Source organism: Python bivittatus, unplaced genomic scaffold (genome assembly GCF_059951505.1).
Source record: "Python bivittatus isolate LINGU-HERP-01145 unplaced genomic scaffold, Pbiv_v1 ctg000020_np1212, whole genome shotgun sequence".
Lineage (NCBI taxonomy): Eukaryota > Metazoa > Chordata > Lepidosauria > Squamata > Pythonidae > Python > Python bivittatus.
In genome coordinates, this window is record NW_028277030.1 from 119,153,586 (window position 1) to 119,173,384 (window position 19,799).

The window sequence follows — 19,799 nt, forward strand, 5'->3', positions numbered from 1 at the left end:
TAAATGCTGTATTTTTTGTCTGCAGAAAAATAATCCAGTTTATGATGTTTTTATTCTTTTTTTTTTTTTTGAAACATAGATTTAAAGAAAAGGTGTCTTTTCCTGCTTTATTGTCAAGAATCACCATTGTACAAAAATGAATTTTTATGGCAACAACTAGCCAATTTCTCCCTAGTAATTCTTTGTTAGGGACTGGCGTTATTTTGTGTAGTGTAAAGGGTCATTCAAGATTAACAACAGTCAGAAGAAAGGCTGTGCCAACTCATAAAAAAAAATTAAAAACAAGGTATGAGTCTTTATTCCTTGTGGGAACACAACATAATTGACTCTATGAGTCTTTTTATATATAATACTGTATTGTGTTTTAATGTTATGGCAGCGAGCCTCAGTAAGCCTTGGTCTTCTGATGCAATCAAATTGTTCATGTTTGCTTGAAACAAATTTCTCTTTATGAGAAAAACTCTGGGGAATCCGTTGATTTGAAATTATGGCTTGCTCAACCATGTCAGGAGTAGACAGTAGTAAAGGATCATCACTTGTTGACAGATTGTAATTTTAACATTAAACGTCCCCAAATCTGGACATAATAAGACATTTGTTAGTTTCGGTGGGAGAAGCAACAGTAGCATTGAAAGGTGGGATGTATGAGCCTGGGGGATATTCCTTAGCGCTAAAGTAAGTTTCCAATATTAGCCCTAACCCTAATTCTAACCTTTCCAGTATTAGCCATCAGAGAGCCAGTTTGGCGTAGTCTTTAAGGCACTAGGCTAGAAACCGGGAGACCATGAGTTCTAGTCCTGCCTTAGGCATGAAACCAGCCGGGTGCCCTTGGGCCAGTCATTCTCTCTCAGCCTTAGGAAGGAGGCAGTGGCAAACCACTTCTGAAAATCTTGCAAAGAAAACTGCAAGGACTAGTCCAGGCAGTCACCAGGAGTCAACCCTGGCTCAAAGGCACAAAAAAAAGAATTAGCTGTCAACTTCTGAATTCTTCAGCCTGCAAAGCTTTTGGAAAAGATACTGCTAAACTGTAATGGATCCCCTACATAGGAAATATTCTAGTGTAGTCAGTTATTAGTGTTGCATGGGCCAGATGACTGACTGACTGACTGACTGATTGATTGATTTAGTATTTATTTATTACATAAATTTATATGGCCGTTCAAGTGAACGTGAGACTCTCGGCAGCTAACAATAAAATAACCACCATGAACATTAAAAACAAGTTAAAAAAACATTGAGTGCATTACGTAAACCCAAGTAAACAGTCAACACACTAAATGGACTCACCCAGTTGTTGTTGTTTAGTCGTTAAGTCGTGTCCGACTCTTCGTGACCCCATGAACCATATTGCGCCAGGCCTTCCTGTCCTTCACTGCCTCCCTGAGTTTGCTCAGTTTCATGCTCATTGCTTCAGTGATGCTATCTAACCATCTCATCCTCTGCCGTCCTCTTCTCCTTTTGCCTTCAATCTTTCCCAGCATCAGGGTCTTCTCCAAAGAGATCTCTCTTCGCATTAGGTGGCCAAAATATCTGAGCTTGAGCTTCATTATCGATCCTTCCAATGAGCAATCAGGGTTGATTTCCTTTAAGATTGACTGGTTTGACCTCCTAGCAGTCCAGGGGACTCTCAAGAGTCTTCTCCAGCACCACAGTTCAAAGGCATCAATTCTTCGGCGCTCGGCCTTTTTTATGGTCCAGCTCTCACAGCCATACATTACTACTGGAAAAACCATAGCTTTGACTATGCGGATCTTTGTCGGCAAGGTGACGTCTCTGCTTTTTAATATGCTATCTAGGCTTGCCATAGCTTTCCTCCCAAGGAGCAAGCGTCTTTTAATTTCATGGCTGCAGTCTCCGTCTGCGGTGATCTTGGAGCCCAAATAAATGAAGTCTGTTACTGCTTCCATTTCTACCCCTTCTATTTGCCAGGAATTGATGGGTCCAGATGCCATGATCTTAGTTTTTTTAATGTTGAGTTTCAAGCCAGCTTTTGCACTCTCCTCTTTCACCCTCATCAAGAGGCTCTTTAGTTCTTCTTCACTTTCTGCCATTAGGGTGGTATCGTCCGCATATCTGAGGTTGTTGATGATTCTCCCTGCAATCTTAATTCCGGCTTGTGATTCTTCCAGCCTGGCATTTCTCATGATGTACTCTGCATATAGGTTAAATAAGCAGGGTGACAGTATACAGCCTTGTCGTACACCTTTCCCTATTTTGAACCAATCGGTTGTTCCATGACCGGTTCTAACTGTTGCTTCTTGGCCCGCATACAGATTTCTCAGGAGACAGTACTCAGGTCCAAACCTCAGGAGAAGAGAGAGGTGTGTAATGCCTTATGGAAGCCTGGCTGGGTTAGGGCCATCCAAATCTCTGGAGGTCGACTGTTCCATGGGGCAGTCTCCACAACAGAGAAAGCCTATATATCATATATCTATAAAAGCCAGCAATTATAAATCTTTAATTCTTTGCTGCCATCTGTTGGTCACCCTGACATTTGCACCCCAGATATGGAAGTCAGTGCAACGCAGAACTAAAGACCCTCCTTTACGTGGTCTTTCTGATATATTACATTGTTTTTCCAGCAAATGTAGACTGTGGAAAAGAAAGAGAAAATAACTTGGTAGTCTAATCTGACCTGTTGCTTAAGTCTTTATTAGAGCTACCAGATCTGAGCTGCAAAAATCTGGATGACAACTTGATGGCAGGAAAAAAAAAGGCTTTTCTGTATCTCTTAGCTGCTATCTAGTGGTCAGCTGGATTTTTACAGCCCAGATCTGGTATCCCTAGCCTTTATAACCTAAGGCTGCAGTGCTATACCCACTCAGAAGTCCTTTTTTAATTTTAATTTTTATTGCTGTAATATACAAAAGAGAGAGAGAAAAGACAAGAGAGAAAAAACACAAAAAGAAACAGAGAATTCAGTGAAACTACAAAAAATATTATGCTGTATATAGACAGTCATTCAGACTAATTTTTAACAAATCATTAAAACTTGATCACATAAATTAATATTGATCAATATTTCTATTGCGTTGACAGAGAGCTGACTCATAAACAGAAAGTAACTACATATCAGCCTTAGGAATTATGTTTCCAACACTGAAGTGTGATCTCTCTCTCTCTCTCTCTCTCTCTCTCTCTTTTTGCTGCTCACCAAGCTTAATAAATCTATGATTCTTCGTTTAGTGATAAGTTTCACGTTTTGGGTGTATAATTTAAAAATACATTCATCATATTTACCTTTTTAACACCATATTAATAAACTTATGGATATTAAATGAAAATGGGGAGGAGTGGGAGAGAATCCTGTTCAACTATGTGGGGATTATTTCTGAGTAGATATTTGTGTAATAGCAAAGAGGTAGTTGATGCTTAAATTTTCATATTAAATGAAAGTTTATTTCTGTTGTATGATCAAAGATTAAAAACACTAAAGCTTTTTACAGAATGGATTGATGTCATTATTTTTATTTTTTTCTTGCTTTGTCTTTTTAAGTGTTTGGACCCCAGTCAAGAATAGTATAGGCATGTTAAGGAATGAAATTCCTTTTTATATGGTTGTGTGTAGGGTTATTAGTTTAATCCCTGTGCTGGTTTGATTTAAACAAAGAACTAAAATATCACTCCATCTGTGTTTCAATTCTCCAGTGCAGAATTACTTGTATGGGAAAGATGAACATGTAGGTTAAAACACATAACTCAGAATTTGTAGTTGCGTGAGTTTGTTATTGCTGCTGCCCAGTTCAGGTTGGAGATAGAAATGTTTTTGAACAGATCCGTCCCTTTTCTTCATTCTCCCCATGCATTTACACACATACCAATGTATGTCTGAGCACATACCTGTACATATACATGTTACTAAAGTGAATTATTACTGGTGGAGAACTATACAGGAATTCTCTTTTTTTGTGGCACTCTCCTCTATTTAACTAACACTTTCAAATGTTTATAGTATTTTTAATCCTTCCTTGGGCTTTGTATTGGGATGGTCTATAATTGTCAGAAAATTATAATATTATTACAGTATTGCCATCATTATTATGTTATATATATTTCATGCCAGTGAGTACTGGTAATTTCCCCTTTTCCTGTTCTGCTTCTTTTTATCCTCTGTTGTTGTGATTTTTTTGTTTTTTTATTATATTGCTGCTTTAGAGCTTTATCTGTCATATTGCCAAGGGGAGTGGCTAAACATACCAGAAAACCCAGTTAGCTCTTGGCTTCCAGGTCTGAGCTGCTGGGGGAGTGAAGGGGAGTGGGGGCAGGACAAGCCAGGCCAGGCCAGGCGTCCCTGTTCAAACCTATTTGCTGAACAGAAGGAGCCAGGTCAGCCATTTGAGTGGTTCTCAGCAGGTATTGAGAACACAGCAGGTGTTCCCAGGATATGGTCAAAAAAGTCAAGATGGCAGTCATGACTGTGGTCAAAACTCTGTTTTTTAAGGGTGTTGTGATATTTTTGGCCAAACACTGAAGACACCCCTGATCTTGAGTAGGAATTTATTTAGGAGGATGGAAGATACTATTGTGTGATATGACATGGTAATAGAATAGAATAGAATAGAATAGAATAGAATAGAATAGAATAGAATAGAATAGAATAGAATAGAATAGAATAGAATAGAATAGAATAGAATTATATATATATATATATACACACACACATATACACACACACACACACACACACACACACACACACACACACACACACACACACACACACACACACGTACGTCTTTAGTTTGGACCATAAGTTTGTTAATGTGACTTGTAACTCTTTTTGAAAAGTCTGGGGATGAAGGAATATTTTGAAATATTTGTTTCTGAGATTGGTAAAATTCCTTGCTGATCAGATTTTAAAAGAGACCGCCATACCAGTCTTTAAAATACATAAAGCATGCATGTTTACGAAGGATGTTTTGTGAGAATATACACATCTTCTTACCATTATCCTCTGTTATAGCCACACTTTAAAAAGTGGGGAGGGGGGAGCTAACAAAAGTCTTTGTAACAGCATATTAACAGCTGTCTGAGTATTTCCTCTGCTTAAGTGAAGTTCAAGAAACCAGCTGTTTAGAAAAAGGAAAATGCTTATTGTTGAAATTCGCCCTTTTCCTTCTTGTCAAGGTTAACTGTGCTTTCCTACTTTGGCGCCGCCTTTGTAATGTTTCCCTAGATATTTACAGCAATGCCTTTTAAACTTGAAATCAAGACTATGCCTGAATATCAGCTTTAATTCTTTAATTTATTGTTATGTTTACATTAAAGAGCCACTTCCTTTTCACCTTCTCCTCCCACCCCCCAAAATTCCAGTCATTGCTATTCATAATTTCTCTAACACCTCTAATATTTTATCTCATTCATCTTCCCAATCTCATGTGAGTTAATTTTCTAAATGCCTTATAGTGATCCATTAATTTGAAAGGAGAGAGCAGGAATTATTCTTTTTTTCTGAATAAACCCAGAGAGCCATCTGATCTTGAAAGTGCCCTGGGAGTGACTCTGATTAGCCTAAAACTCTGTTTCCCACAATGGTTAATCTGGTGCTTCTGGAAACATACAAACAGAATATGATGGCAAAAGTCTTTTCCCATTCTTGGGTCCAGTGCCTGCTATTTGGGTCTTTTGCAGCCAGAAATTGGTTTGCAGGTTTGTTTGGTTGATTTGCATGTCAGTGTGAAATCTAGAAGCCTGAAGAAATGAAAACTGGCAGTTGAATACAATATAGTGCTTTAGAAAACATACATTCATGTGTATTTTATCATAAAAATGTTCATCTCTGTATTCACATTACTATCATTTGTTTTGTTGTTCTTGAGCAAAGAATTAATCACAAAATTACAAAAGTACAAAAAAATAATAATATTGTCCATGTTTATTTTAGGAAATGAAAATTAGGTTGGTTAGTGGATTTGCGTGATCTTTCAAGTGAAATAAAATTCTCAACTATTCCTTCCAATCATCAGTGATAGATCTATTCAACAGGTGTTCATAAAACTACATTAAAGCATCAAGCTCTAGCCTACAAATGCAACAAAACGGAGCGGTGATAGGGAAGCAAAGAGGGTCATTGACTGTATCAGAGGACAAATACAGGATACCATTTTTAAAAGTATCCCTAGTGGGCATCTGTGTGGGTGAAAATGACAACATCTGCATCTTTGCATGAGGACATCCTGATCAAAGTACATAATTGTGCTTTTGTGTGATAGTGCACAAGTCATCATTTTGGTGTCATTGTAGTTTGTTTTGGATGCCCCGGGAACCCCTTTGGTTTTCTTGGTTAAGTCCCTTGAAACAAAACAAAAAATATAGAAATTTAGAAAAATAAATACAAAATAAGCACTGCCTGTTATTTAAGCAGTCAGAGTTCTCACTTGAGGTACAGATGACCAGGCTCAAATTATCCTACTTTGGACACATTATGCAAAGACCCAGCTCTCTGGAAGAGGCTGTAATGCTGGGAAAGATGGAAGGAAAGAGAAGAGGACAACCAGCAGCCAGGTGGATGGACACAGTTACCATGGCGATGAGTGCACCGTTGAGAGACTTGAAAGAACAGGTTAGGGATAGACCGTCATGGAGAAAATCTATGTGGTCACTAGGAGTCCAAAACAACTTGATGGCACATAATCAATCAATATAGGCTAGAAAAAATTGTGTGCAGGTGAGTCTGTGGCCTGAAAGAGGTGCGGTAGAGTATTGTCCTCCTCTGTCCAATGCAGAAACCAAATGGGCTGTTAATATGGGAAAATCTGTTGTTCTGCTGGAGAAGGAGGAGAGAACTATCATTTTTCCTGCTGTCCATGAAACTCCCAAAGTTCTCAGTTTGGGAATTCATTGATTTGTGGTTTTAACAATTTAGAGAGCCCTTAGTTAGGGAAGGTTGCCCTCATGGTTTGCTTTATAGGTTTAGGTAGTAATCTGGATCCCTTGTAAGCTGGCCAAATGCAGCTCCAGTGATTTCAGATGAACTGCTTGCTGCCTTTCTCAGTCAAAGAACTGGCATCTTCTTTGAAGCTTAACAGGTGCTTAACATGTCTAAAGCTTTCACTGTGATTTAATATGCTGAATAATTTTCTATTTTTAAAAGAAGGCATACTGGTTTTCTGCAGTGATAAAACACTGCAATTGACTGAAAGACTTTAGAGAGTTTTTATAAAAAGATGCCTTTCCATTGCTTTTTCATTAGGGATAAAACTATTCCTTAGAATCATCCTGGCTTTATTCTGCGTAGATGTCCTATTTGGAAGAAACACATTTTTGCTTGGAGATGAATATTCAGTGAAACCCATATATGTTTTGGCAATATTTAACTTCAACATTTCTTGGGGCGGGGGGAGCTTATAACTGAAGACAGATTCACACATTTTCTTGCTTCTACAAAGGCTGACAGTTTAGGTGTAATTCTGCAATGTATATGCTGCAAGGGCTCTTAAGCCTTCCCTTTCCGTGCATAAAAGGGAGATTGTCCCTTACTACACCCTGTATACTGTTGTTCAGTTGTCTTGTGTGTCAGCTGGAAAAGAAGTGAATACCAGGCCTGGGGGGCGGGGGGGGGAATGGAATATCTCGGAAGAAAGGGATATCTCACTGGAATCCTACAGAGAAGCAGTTTTGTTCAGAAGGCAGAGATGCCACTTAAAGCATGCTGTGTGTAACATAGTTGTCTGATCCAAAGTTCGAGAGCATCACAGACTGGATTTAAATTAAAAACCAAACCTGGCCTGTTTGGTTTATTTTGTTGGTTTTATTTGTTTTGTTCTTTTTAAAGACATACTTTTAACTTTGGCCTGGTGCCTATATTAAGAGCTGGACAATCATTTACGAAAGAGAACAAGGAGTCTGAAAGCCAGGATTTTTTTTTTCCTTTTTGCTCCTGTGTAATGTTTTTGTTTTCCTTCCTGAGCTGCAGCAGCTGAAATAATTTTTATTGTTTTATTCTCGCTCGGCATAGACATAGGGACATGTTTTCTTTGGCTAGACTTTTTAAAAGCCCACCTGATGAGAGAGCGGAACTGGTTGTCTAAGAGGCATTTGAGGTTGTGTGAATTGATTTCAAGTTTATTTTTTTCCTATCTACTGTAGACGATGAAGAAAAAAAAAATACTTCCATGACATAAAATATGAACTATATTGAGCTTGAACTAGACTTCCGGTTAGGAGAATGAGTCTGAGTATTATGAAGTTATTCAGATTGTAAATCTTGCTTTATTAAGTCCATCTTAAAGTGCCCTATTGGTTCAGTTATTTAGGGAACTGAAACATAATGGTTTTTATATTATTTGATCCTAATCAGCACTTAGACTTGTTATAAACCTTTTGAAATGAAAGCAGTGAGCTCCTTCTGTGTCCAGAAGATTATTCTAAGGCCAAGTTTTCAAAAGAAAAACAACAACAAACACACACTCACAAAAAGTTGTTGGAGATAGAAAAAGGAGTAACTTTAGCTTCCCCAAGAATCTAACAGAGATTCTATGTGTCTATTAACCAGAAGTTCACCTTGAATTCACCTAAGCCCTCTCCTTGTTGCCCAATTATATATGCCGTAAAAGCTTCATGCCAAAACACTGTAACCCCCGCTCAAACTTTGTCACAAAAGCTCTCAAAAATAGACGTCTGATTCTTGTTTTCAGTGAAAAGGAAGACTATTTCTTCCCCAAATATATTATCTTTAAAAAGGGAGATTCAATGGGAATAATGGAAATGGAGGCGTGTCTGGTTTTTTTGTATCCCATGTTCTGTTTTGGGGTGGGTTGTAGCTTCTATCTCCCAATTTATTTTACAGAGATTTAATCCTAGCAATCAGGACTGGCATTCCTTTTAAGGCTTTTTATATCCAACTAGCCCAGCCCAGCCTGCCTGTACCCCCCCCCCCCGACTTATTACTCTGAAAGCTTCCATGTAGACATCCAAGTCAACTGAGGCTCATTGTAAGCAGGTGTTACTGCTGAGCTTAAGGTGTGTTTAATCCACTTGGACTGATAGGAGGACATCAGAAACTAAAAGAGCTACTGATGCTCCCAACAATAAATTCACAAGATGCCCTGTATCACAATTAACCATTATTCTATGATATCAAGAGTGGAGGCATCCCTGCCCCAAGTAAGATCAAGGAGATGCCTTTTAAATAACCTGGTCCCAAGCAGTTCAGGGATTGAAAAAGTAATAACTAGTTCTTTTGAGTTAAGATCGGACTCAAACCTAGTGCCGCTGCAGATGGAGTTCTTCGATTTTATGTGCTTTTCAAAATTGCCACTATTGTGATTGCATTCATAGTTGTTAAAGATTCCAAACATTTTGTAAAGTCAGACCAACAGAAAGCTTATTATGGTGAACATCCAGATCTGTTACATTTACACTGAAGCAAGATGTTAGATGAAGGTGTATTCTTTAGTTTGACTCGGTAAAAGGGTGAGTCTGTTCTGAGTGAAGCTCAGTTTCTGGTGATTTCATAGACAGGTCTGTATGGTTTTCTTGGCAATAATGCAGAAGTAGTTTGTCATGGCTTTCTTGGATTTTTTGACTTCCCAGTCTTTCCTGTGGTTCTGGGATTCCTGATAGTCTCTCATCCAAGTAATAACCAGTCTGAACTCATCTTAATTTCTAAGCCCAGAAAATGTTAGACAGGTGGAGGCCTTATTCAGTAAAGCTCTTCTTATCAAGTAGTAAAACATTTTGTGACAACAAAAAGAACTTGCCTAAACATTTTTGTTTTCAATTGGGTTCCTCAAAGTTTTCAGTACTTAGATAGCATTCTAAAGTAGCTTTGTCAAGTTGACCTCGTTTCAGTCATTGACAGCTTTGAAAGGGTCTTACACTCTCTCCAGATTTAGGAAAATCAAATCATTTCAGCTTACTTTTGTAGTGTTTTGAGCAGGTCCTTAACAATATCCATAAGCACATGCATTTCTTTTAGTTTATCTTAAATGGGAAAAAATACATTCTGAAGATTCCTGTTAGAAGCATCTTTTTTATGAGCATTCCTAACAAGATGGCACATATTTCATAGTCATTTTCCATGTTGCAAGAAACCAAGGAGGTAAGCTTTCCAAAAGCTCAGAAACTGATATGTAAGATATAAAGCTAATTTTAAAGCTCTGGCTCTTGTCCAAAACCATAAGTATACATTATGACTGACGTGTGGAGGCCACCCAAAAAGCCCTTCCCTCGGCAAGTATTCTTTCATTAGGTGTAGGGATTGCAATTCAGTTTTACAAGTGGTAGTCTTTATGGAGTCAGAAACACACCATCCACACACAAGAGAGGATGGAAATCCCAATAGGCTTCAGAAATACAACTCCACTCTTTTGGAATCATTGTTCCCTGCAAAAGTCACTTAGTATTGAGCATATTAAATTGGTATAGACAGCTCAGTATCTGGAAGAGAGAATGAAAAATAGATGGAACAAGATATGAGATGGCACAAAGTGTAATGTCCTGGAAAAGGACATGGTTATTGGGCTGCAGACATTCTAGGAATACTCTGTACTGCAGTATTTTGTTGTGGGCTGCCCTTGTATGCATGTTGCTTGTTTAAGAATGTTAATCCATTTTCAAGTTTTAGATTTTTCAGTTCCAAGCGCTCAATAGCAGGATGCAAAATAATCTAAAAACAATTTTTAAATAATTAAATGGCCAGCATTTCCATAAAGTATTTAGGCTTAATTTGCATCCGTTTGCATTTTGAAGTCTCCATTAAAATTGTATTTCTTACGTTGCTCTTAATATATGCTTTTTGTATATCAAGTCACACATTTTTAAAAAACTGTGGAAAGTGCCTTGTATGCATTCTTTCCATCAACATACACTTTTTTGTGCACACTTTCCTGTAAGACACACATTTTTTGCAACATCATGTGACCCTTGTTTTTTTGTTTTTATCAATTGGCACATTATTCTGCATATTTTTTAGTTGAAAACTGAATCTTAACATCCTGAAAAACATGAATTTTGAAGGCTATATTATTGCTGCCCTTCCTTGCCTCCATCTTGCAGCTCCCTTGGTACATAGATGATGCTGTCTTGAAACCTGCTAAAAAGTTTTATCCCACAAAGCCTGGATAAGTGTACCTTTCCATTTTAACATATAGATCCATATTGAAGTAATGAGTACTTTAGAAAATAAAATAAACATAAACAACAAAGCCAGTAAAATCTCTGGGGTAGAAACATGCAAGGAAACTCTACCCTTCAGTAACTGTCTAAAAAGAAAAAATAATTCAACAGGTCCAGCATGGGAGTATAGTGATATTGCAGCCTTAACCCCATTCTGTGATTCATGAACAGGAATCAGTGAGACCTCTTGGCTGCAGACCTCTTGAGTAGGTCCATTATGCTATTAATATCTGTGGGGATATTCTGTGGTAAAGCATGCATGGTTTCAGCCTTTGTGCATGCTAATTTTTTATCCCAGCAGAATGTATCTGGTCATTTAGAGAAATCTGCCTTTACGGAAATTTAATGAATTTTAAGTTACTCAGAACACTGCGTTCAAATGAATCATGAAAATAATCCATTGCTTAGAGTCAGGCCAGAGTTTGTGACCCAACAGGACTCTTTTTGTAAATTTTCCATTCAGGAGGATCACAACCCTTTTAGAAGTTTCTTGCTGTGCTGTGAAGCTGGAGCCCACTGTTGTCACTGGCTGACCTTTGCACATAAGTACATGGGAACTGCTGAACCACTTCACATAGTCATAAAAGAGGGGGATGGAGATGAGTTCTGCTTTTGGTTGCAAGGCTCTGGCAGCTCGTCCACAAAGCTGAACTACATATTACATGAGTGTGTGATATAAGTGGGGCAGCCTTCCATATCACTAAGGAAAAACAGACTCTAGAGGGAGATTTGGACCAGAGAAGCAACAAGGAGAAGGAGTCACATAACCCACCCCTCTACCCAGTACCTCTTCACTCAAACTTTCCCTTCCAGAGTTGCTTTTTTCTTAGAAAAAGTAGCTGCTAAGCTTCTATTACATGCATATGCATGTAAGATTCTGTTCTCCCCTTTGAGTAAAGCATTTGGGCTTCTTAATATAAAGAAATATGATGAAGGATATAAGGTATTTTCATGCAGAGTAGTTAATCAGGGTTCTTGCCAATCAGCATTGACAGTCAGCTAAGTCACAGGATGCTGTGGATGAAACTTTAGGAAGGAGCTTTCACATTGCTCTGTGTAATTTGCTCAGGTTAATGAAAGTTGATAGAGGGGTATGTAATACCAAGCTGTTGATTTTTTAAAAAGCCAAGTATAAAACCCCAGAAGGGTTTCTCAAATTAGAGGCCGATCTCATGCCTTTTTGTTGTAATGCAGTCTATCCTAAGGTGAGGGAAGCACTATCATTCTTGGAATTTCAAGCAGTGCTGTTCCATAATATGCTTGAGACATATTAAATTGAAGCCTGTAAGCATCAATGTTTGTCAGATTAAAAGCAGAGATTCTAATATAGAACAATGAGGTTGTCTCATATGGAAGCACTTCCACATGTATAGCCAACACAAAAGCCAGCGTCACAGGCTCACTTTTTCTGGAACTGATAGAACGTGATGAACTCATCATTGAATCTAGAAGTAGGCAGTGGCAAACCACTTCCATATTGCTGCCTAATAAACTACCTGGACATGTGCACAAAGTTGCCAGGAGTTGTGCTTGACTTGAGGAAGACTTTCCTTTTTTTAGTTATTATATGGAATTAATGCCACTGCATAGTTTTATATTTGGCCAATTGGTATAAATCATAAGAGGCTTGCTTGTGCAAGGACTTTACCTATTCAGTGCAGACTTTCCTAGTGGTTTGTACACATTGACTCAGTTCACATAATGGATAGTTGTTTTTCCTTTAAGTAAATTGCTGTATCTTATTCCAAAAGAGAACAAGGATTTGCTTCATCTGTAGAAGTTACCAATTTTTGGGCTTTGCCACCACATGCAATAAATATTTGAAGAGAGCCACTTTCCATCTTTATGTTTAATGAAAAATAAAAGATTTCATGGGGACAGTCTAGGATGGTATTATCCTGGATTTAAGCTGGCTTAAACCTAGCAATACGTTTGTTGATGTTATCTTACTACTTGGCAGAAGCCAATAGAAATATATGATCTCATGCATTCAGTAGCTTATGCATAAGTTTTTGAACTAATATGTTTTGGCTCAGAAAAGGCTGTCAAGAAACCAGTCTTTTTCTGGATAGTCCAGGAGGTCCAAGGGCTACTTGCAGCTCCCTAAAGCCTTGGATGGGACTCTAGAAATTACCAGTCAGTTACAATTATAGATGTATCAGAAGGTAGCCATTTTCATATTGACTGCAATTAATTAATTTAATGTAATTTTAATTTTAATTCAACTTGAATTAAATCAAAAGTAAGTTTAATGTTTCTTTTGGTGTTAAACAGTTTTTTCTATTCCTAGCCCTAACCCTTGTTACAGTTAGAGAAAGAGTCTAATGTGGAATCATCTACATTGCGTCCTATAAGACAGGTCACAGCCATTGTGTGCCAGAGGAAGAATTTGGGCAGTTGGGTTGCTGTCTGCTATATTGCAGCAGCACCAGGGCAACTGGTGAGAAGATGGTATTGCAGTTATCAATTCAGGGATCAGGTGACACAAAGAACCAATAGGATTTTACCCAGAACAATACAGTAAAGCTTCTGAGCCAGGCCTGACTCCTCAACCTAAGCAATTTCAAAAGATATTAAGGACCCGTGATCCTCTCCTCTCCTCTCCTCTCCTCTCCTCTCCTCATAGTTGTTTAGCTGTCCCAAACAGCCTGGCAGTATTTCAGAGATAGAACATGTCAACGAAATGGCACTAGGTCATACTGTAGCACTGTTCCCAGGGCACGTTTTGGGGAAATGATGGTTGGCCTCAGTATGCAACAAATCATTTAAGTAACACCCTGAAATTCTTAGAATTGGTCCATTCCTAAAAGTCACTATTTTCCCCATTTCCATAGGGAAGGGGGATAATTCAGCACAGCCGTGGCTCAGATTCCTGTTAGGCAGTGTGTGGACTCTGTTTGCCAGGAGCTCCCATTACTGTATCAACACTTCAGACATACTTCTATTTCATGAGCAATTTAGGACATTTCTTGAACAATTTTAGCATTTGGAGGAGAAATGTAACTTACCAAAATAGTTTCCAAGAAGGAAGGGAAAAAAAGGATCTATTGACACAGCAAACTCAAGTTTAAAGACTTATTGGAATCAGGAAAAAAAATCTTCACACCCATTTATATGAGAAATATGAAAAAGGAAAAATACCACTTGGAGAATGCTGATAAGTCTTATCAGTTGTGGATTCTAGTGATTGAGGGGTGTGTATGTGATGCTTTTCCTGATTTGGGTGTTTGAACCATGTGCAAGAGTAGCTCCTGCAGTCTAGGATCAGCTGTGATACCCTTTGCTTGCCTGACACACAGCACGTCTGAGATTTGAAAGTGGAAAATGTATCGCATGATTTATTCCTGCTTTCTGATATTCCAGCCAATCAAGCTGTCTTCAGCTACCTGACAGACTGCCTAATGTTCAATGTTGAACTGATAGCAAAGGAAGATTGTCCCTCTTGGCTTTTCTCTATTCCTGTTCTGGCCTACTACTAAGTGTATCTTTGTACAGCTGTAATGTAGTAGTGTCATTACATTGAAAAGTGAAAAAACAAACAAGTAGAAGAAAAGATGAATTGATTTCTGCTAGAATCCAGTGAGAGGGAAAGTTCTTTATGCAGATTTTCTCAGGCTGAGAACAATACATCAAAGGCATTACCTTTTGTCTGGAATTTACATGAAGCTTCATTCCCCCACTGATGGTATCTTTCCATGTATAAACATTGAATGCTTACTGGTCATTTTTGGATACACCCAACAAGTGGCTTGAGGATTTATTTCTCCTCACAGGAAGCTGTGGTCATCACTCACAAGTTCTCATGAGGAGTTCCCAAACTTCTTCTTCATGGTTTACATTTAGGTAGTTCTGGTAACAAAGATAATGTGTTCAACACTTTCTCATGGATACGAAGATGAAGTCAGGGCTCAAAGGAGGCCAAATGATTGAGATGTACACAGAAGGGTAATGCACTCATAAAAACTGTTCCTCATAGAATTCTTTAATGCCCTACCACAATAACCATTGGAGGGATGCATGTTTAGTTCTGGCACACTTCAAAGAAACAGTGGGAGAAATGTTAATTCTCCCAGGGTAAGATTTAGTAGCCCTGCTGTTCCCCAAGATCATGCATACAGTGATTTGTCCTACCATAAATAGATCTGTTTTATCTCACACTAGGAATACTAACAAATCTCCCTTTGCATTAAGGGCTGATAGGGGTGGAGCTAAACACCAAAGTCATCACTTCTCTCCTCTGCTGGACAGTTCTGTGCACTTAAGAAGTAATGGACTGTGCAGTGAGTTGAGAGATCAGTAGATTCTCATTAAAGGCAAAGCATATCTAAGGATCACAAATAGATATCACACCAGCCCTGTGCTAATAATCGTACAACATTATGAATGTTTGAAGGGGAGGAGAGGAGAATCACCCACTTCAATCATTCTTCAACTTGGAATTTGTGCACTAGAGTACATGTCCACATACTCCAATAATTGTAAGCTCTGAAAGTCCAGGCATCTAAACAAGGGGGATATCAATCCCATGTTTGTTTGTTCATTTGTTTATTAAATGCTTTTATAGATTGCTATAATCCCAAAGGACTTTGTTCAGAATTGTGCATTGGGAGAGGGGATGTTCCAAGTACTCCAGTTCCATTTCCTTCTATTCAATCCTTTCTGCCCAGTTTGTTAGCACAATAAACAATGTCTGTTTCACAGTCATTTATATATTATAGTATTATTTAAATGTACATGGGTGTTTAGTTATGAACTATTCATGAGGTATGTACTAAGTAGCATGTTGTGCACCATACACCCAAAATAGTCCTGGGAACTCCTGAACTACATAGGACAAACTAAAAGAAACAATGACAAAAATATCATTCTAGACCTACACCTTTTTGTTTCTCTAAAGAGAAAACTAGGAGAGATTTTGCGTAAAGCAAGCAAATGTGTGTAAAAGGTTTTTTAAAAGGCATAAATCTCTCTCTTTTTTAACTGCAAGAGACTAATTTTCTCCTCCAAACATAAAAAAAGGATTTAGCTTTTTATGAGAAATCAGCTTTGGGAATGGAGTGGAATATAAACTGAAGCAAATCAATACATAAATTGCTAGGAAAACCTATCTGAAGCTGTCGCAATGCTAACAGCCTGTCAGTTATTTTTATTCTGGCAGTCTTTTGGCAGTCCCCAGCAGATAGAATGGAAGAAAGGTTTATTGAACCTGCAGTTGACTGCATTCAACGTGAGGGTCATACATTATTCAAATCTGATTTGTGGCATGTGGCATCAAGAAAGACAGACAGGCAAAAAGAGCTTAGAGATGGAGGAATCAAGGGCTTACTTGGCATAGATAAGTTACAAAAAGTAAGCTTTTGTTTAGAATAGAGTTGGAAGCTAGAAAATGAATATAAAAGAGCATGGAGGGAAAGGGCAGTTTGAGAAGAAATTAAAAATGAGCAGAAGTGCAAGTTCCTAGGAAGGGCTGAATTGTACCTAATAATCAGCCAAATTTTTGGCAAGAAATCTCCAGTTCATTACAAAATGACTTCATTATGCAGACACATCTTTGTTTCACTAGTCCAGCCATCCTTCTCAGTAATCTCCCCAGATAATGCAACACACCCAATTCAGTGGATGCAAGAGCCATTATATATTCCCATCCAGAATTCTTTTGCCCTCAAAGGATGTCCAGCAAACTTCTGCTAAAATCTTAGGTAATCATCCAGAAGCACTGATACTGTAGAAACTGGAAAAAAGCATGTGAATGCAGAGAACAATTCTGTCTTGCATAGGGTAGTAAAAGCCCCTGCAAGACTGCGGCTCTAAGACTGTACCCTGAGGCTCCTATTTCTCATCTGGTTAGCACTCTGGCTCTTCATTGTTTTGATTTGGGACCGATCTTGAGCGCCTTCATAACTGACTCTAAGGGCCTTTCCTCTTGCCAAATTTGAGTGCTATCTGTCTGTCTTGGGCTGGCAGAAATCTATACCAGCCTAAAGCTCATATCCCCATTGCAATCCTGTCTCTATAGGCTCTGTTTTAGCTTGTGCTGAATGTTGTGCTAAATGTTGGTATCATGATGTTGCATGAGCAGGGCATGTTAAACAACTTGGTGAAACCCTCTGGCTTTGCTGCCCTTCCACTGCAGGTCACCAACCAGTGGGAAACCATACACCATTCCTGATGTCCTGGATGGGGCTTGGAAAGGTGCTACAAAAAAGCAAAGGAAAGCAAGCTTTTAAAATAATTGTATATTTTGGATACCCTAATCTTATTTTTCAATAAAGTACGAGTTCTGAAATAATGTGTGAAAGCTCACTAACTGAATTAAAATTAACCATAGAATTGCAGCTGTAGAAATGTCAGAAAGTAAAACTTTCATGTTATATCAAAGAATTGCTTTTTTTCATTGTTAGAACTAATACCAGATGAGGAATCTGTGGCCTTTAGATGTTGCTGACGTACTATCTCCAGCCATTGCACTTGATTGGGGCTGCTGGCAGCCATAATTTAGCAACATCTGTGAGGCCCCAGATTCCCCATCCCTAAGATTTATTTTATTTTTTCAAATTTGTTATAGCCACCCAACTCCAATGGACTCTTGCTGTGTCTATATACATAAAAGTGTAATGCATGAATGCACGTGTCTCATACGGTTTTTGGAATCCAATATATACCCCATTTGTCTTTGTAAAATATAGGAATTGGACCTAACCTTTCTTTATTCTTCTTGTCAGCAGCTTCCCCTTTCTGCCCTTTTCTTATTCTCTTATCTCCTATTGACTTCTGAATAATATGGAATCAGCAGTAATCAATTTATCTGTACTTCAAGCTCAACCATAATGTGGTTTGGTGGTTCTAGTTTAAGCCTAAAGTGGATAATCTGTGGTCCACAAGCCACAAAAGCCACAAGTTGCCTATCTCTGCTTTATAGAACCAATGAAATGTCATTGTCAAATGACAGATTGCAAATTTAAAATATTCAGTGCCATCCACTGAATTTAAGAGCAGTCTTTTCCTTTTCTTTTGTACCTGCAAACAAATTTTCTTCCTGTTCATGAGTTTTATTATTGGTGAAGTCAAAATGAGGCTTTGAGTTGTTCTGCAATGCTAAAAAAATAATAATAATCTGTTGAAGTAGAAGTTTTTTCATAGCAAATAAACAATATCATATGAATTGGTTTGTCATGATGGAAGGAAATGCTACACTTAAACAAAAGATCCTCATACACCTATTTTATGTTCCTTTAAAAGCTTAAAAATAAAAGTATTCATTCAGAATAAACATCTATACGTTTTCTAGCCACTCTTCATTATCTTAAAACCCATGGTTTTATTTGCAAGCATTTGCTCCCCTTATTCAGATAGCTGTAGTTGGTTGTTTCTTCCATTTCTGGATAAAGATGCTAATTTCCTGATGTGCCATGAATGTACAGTAGCATCTTTGTGAAACTCAGGGGGAAAAAACAACGAAATGGCTCTGTTTTTGTGAATTTCAGGACCGCCTATTTTTCGTCATGGAATATGTCAATGGAGGAGACCTAATGTTTCAGATACAACGTTCACGCAAATTTGACGAGCCTCGCTCCCGCTTCTATGCAGCAGAAGTCACGTCAGCACTCATGTTTCTACATCAACATGGTGTCATCTACAGGTACTTTTCTTTGAGAGATTGAAATAAAGAATTATTAAAGCTCTTCATTTGGTATTGGCTAAAGTCCAGGGTCTCTTAGCAACCGCATTGGCTGTTGGTTTCTGCTTGCTTGCACAGAACTTTTTTTCTTACTCTTTTTGAGGTGGGGAGAAGACTGTTTATCATTCTGAATGTTAGCATTTGAATCGTCTCTGCAGCCCTTGCCAGCTGTGGGTGCCAGTTTTGTATTATAAGACAAGCAACGCTTATTTTAAAAACTTGGCACACTGTGACCCATCGTTGACTTTGGTTGCAGATCAGGGCAATCTCTTCAGTTTTCTCCTTCTGCCATGGATTTCCTTTTATTTCGGAACTCCCTGCCACTTCCTGGGTTTGTTTGTCTTAGTTGTCTCCAGTCTGAGTTGGGATAATCATTTGGTGAGGCTTTGTACACGAAGCCCTTTTCTCTTGATGGTGAGGGTGAAGGCTCAGCCACTAACAGGAAGAACCTCTTTGGAGACAACTTGAATTTGTTCCCTGCAACCCCTGATTGGCATCTGACTGAACAATAACAAAATCTGAATTGCTAACTTTTCGTTATGGCATGAAGAATATACTTAGAGATAAATATTTATTATTAGAAACAAGAACTTCTTAATACATTTTCACCTACTATCTCTCTATGTTATTAAGGCCTTTATCTTGTCGTTTCACTCTTCCTCTCCTTCTTTTCCCCTTCAAAACAAAAAGAAAAAAGAAAAAAAGAAAGAAACTGGCAGTTTTTCACGACTTCAGATAAAATTTGGCAGGCACATACAGAAGAAACTGCAGTAAGGGAAGTTGGCTGTGGGATCACTTCTCTTTCATGAAGTACTCGAAGAGTGCAGGCACAAAGCACTATTCACAGGGGGGTTGCTGCAGATATATCACTGCCAACTACCAGTAAAGATGAAGCAGAAAAATAATACATGTTTGGAAACGCACAGGAACATGTATTGGAAGAGGGAGAGGATTAAGAATTCATTGCTTTGGGGCTCTCTTGTTCACTTTTGTAGAGGTTGAA

General features: G+C 38.3%; 1 protein-coding gene across 3 annotated transcripts in view; it reads left to right on the forward strand.

Moving 5' to 3' along the window:
- PRKCE (protein kinase C epsilon) overlaps positions 1–19,799 on the forward strand; it is a 321,985-nt gene that overhangs the window by 255,766 nt on the left and 46,420 nt on the right. For all 3 annotated transcript variants that reach the window (XM_088147772.1, XM_088147775.1, XM_088147779.1), the window contains one exon: positions 18,603–18,757. In XM_088147772.1, coding sequence (XP_088003898.1) covers positions 18,603–18,757 — 155 coding nt within the window. The remainder of the gene's footprint in view (positions 1–18,602; positions 18,758–19,799) is intronic.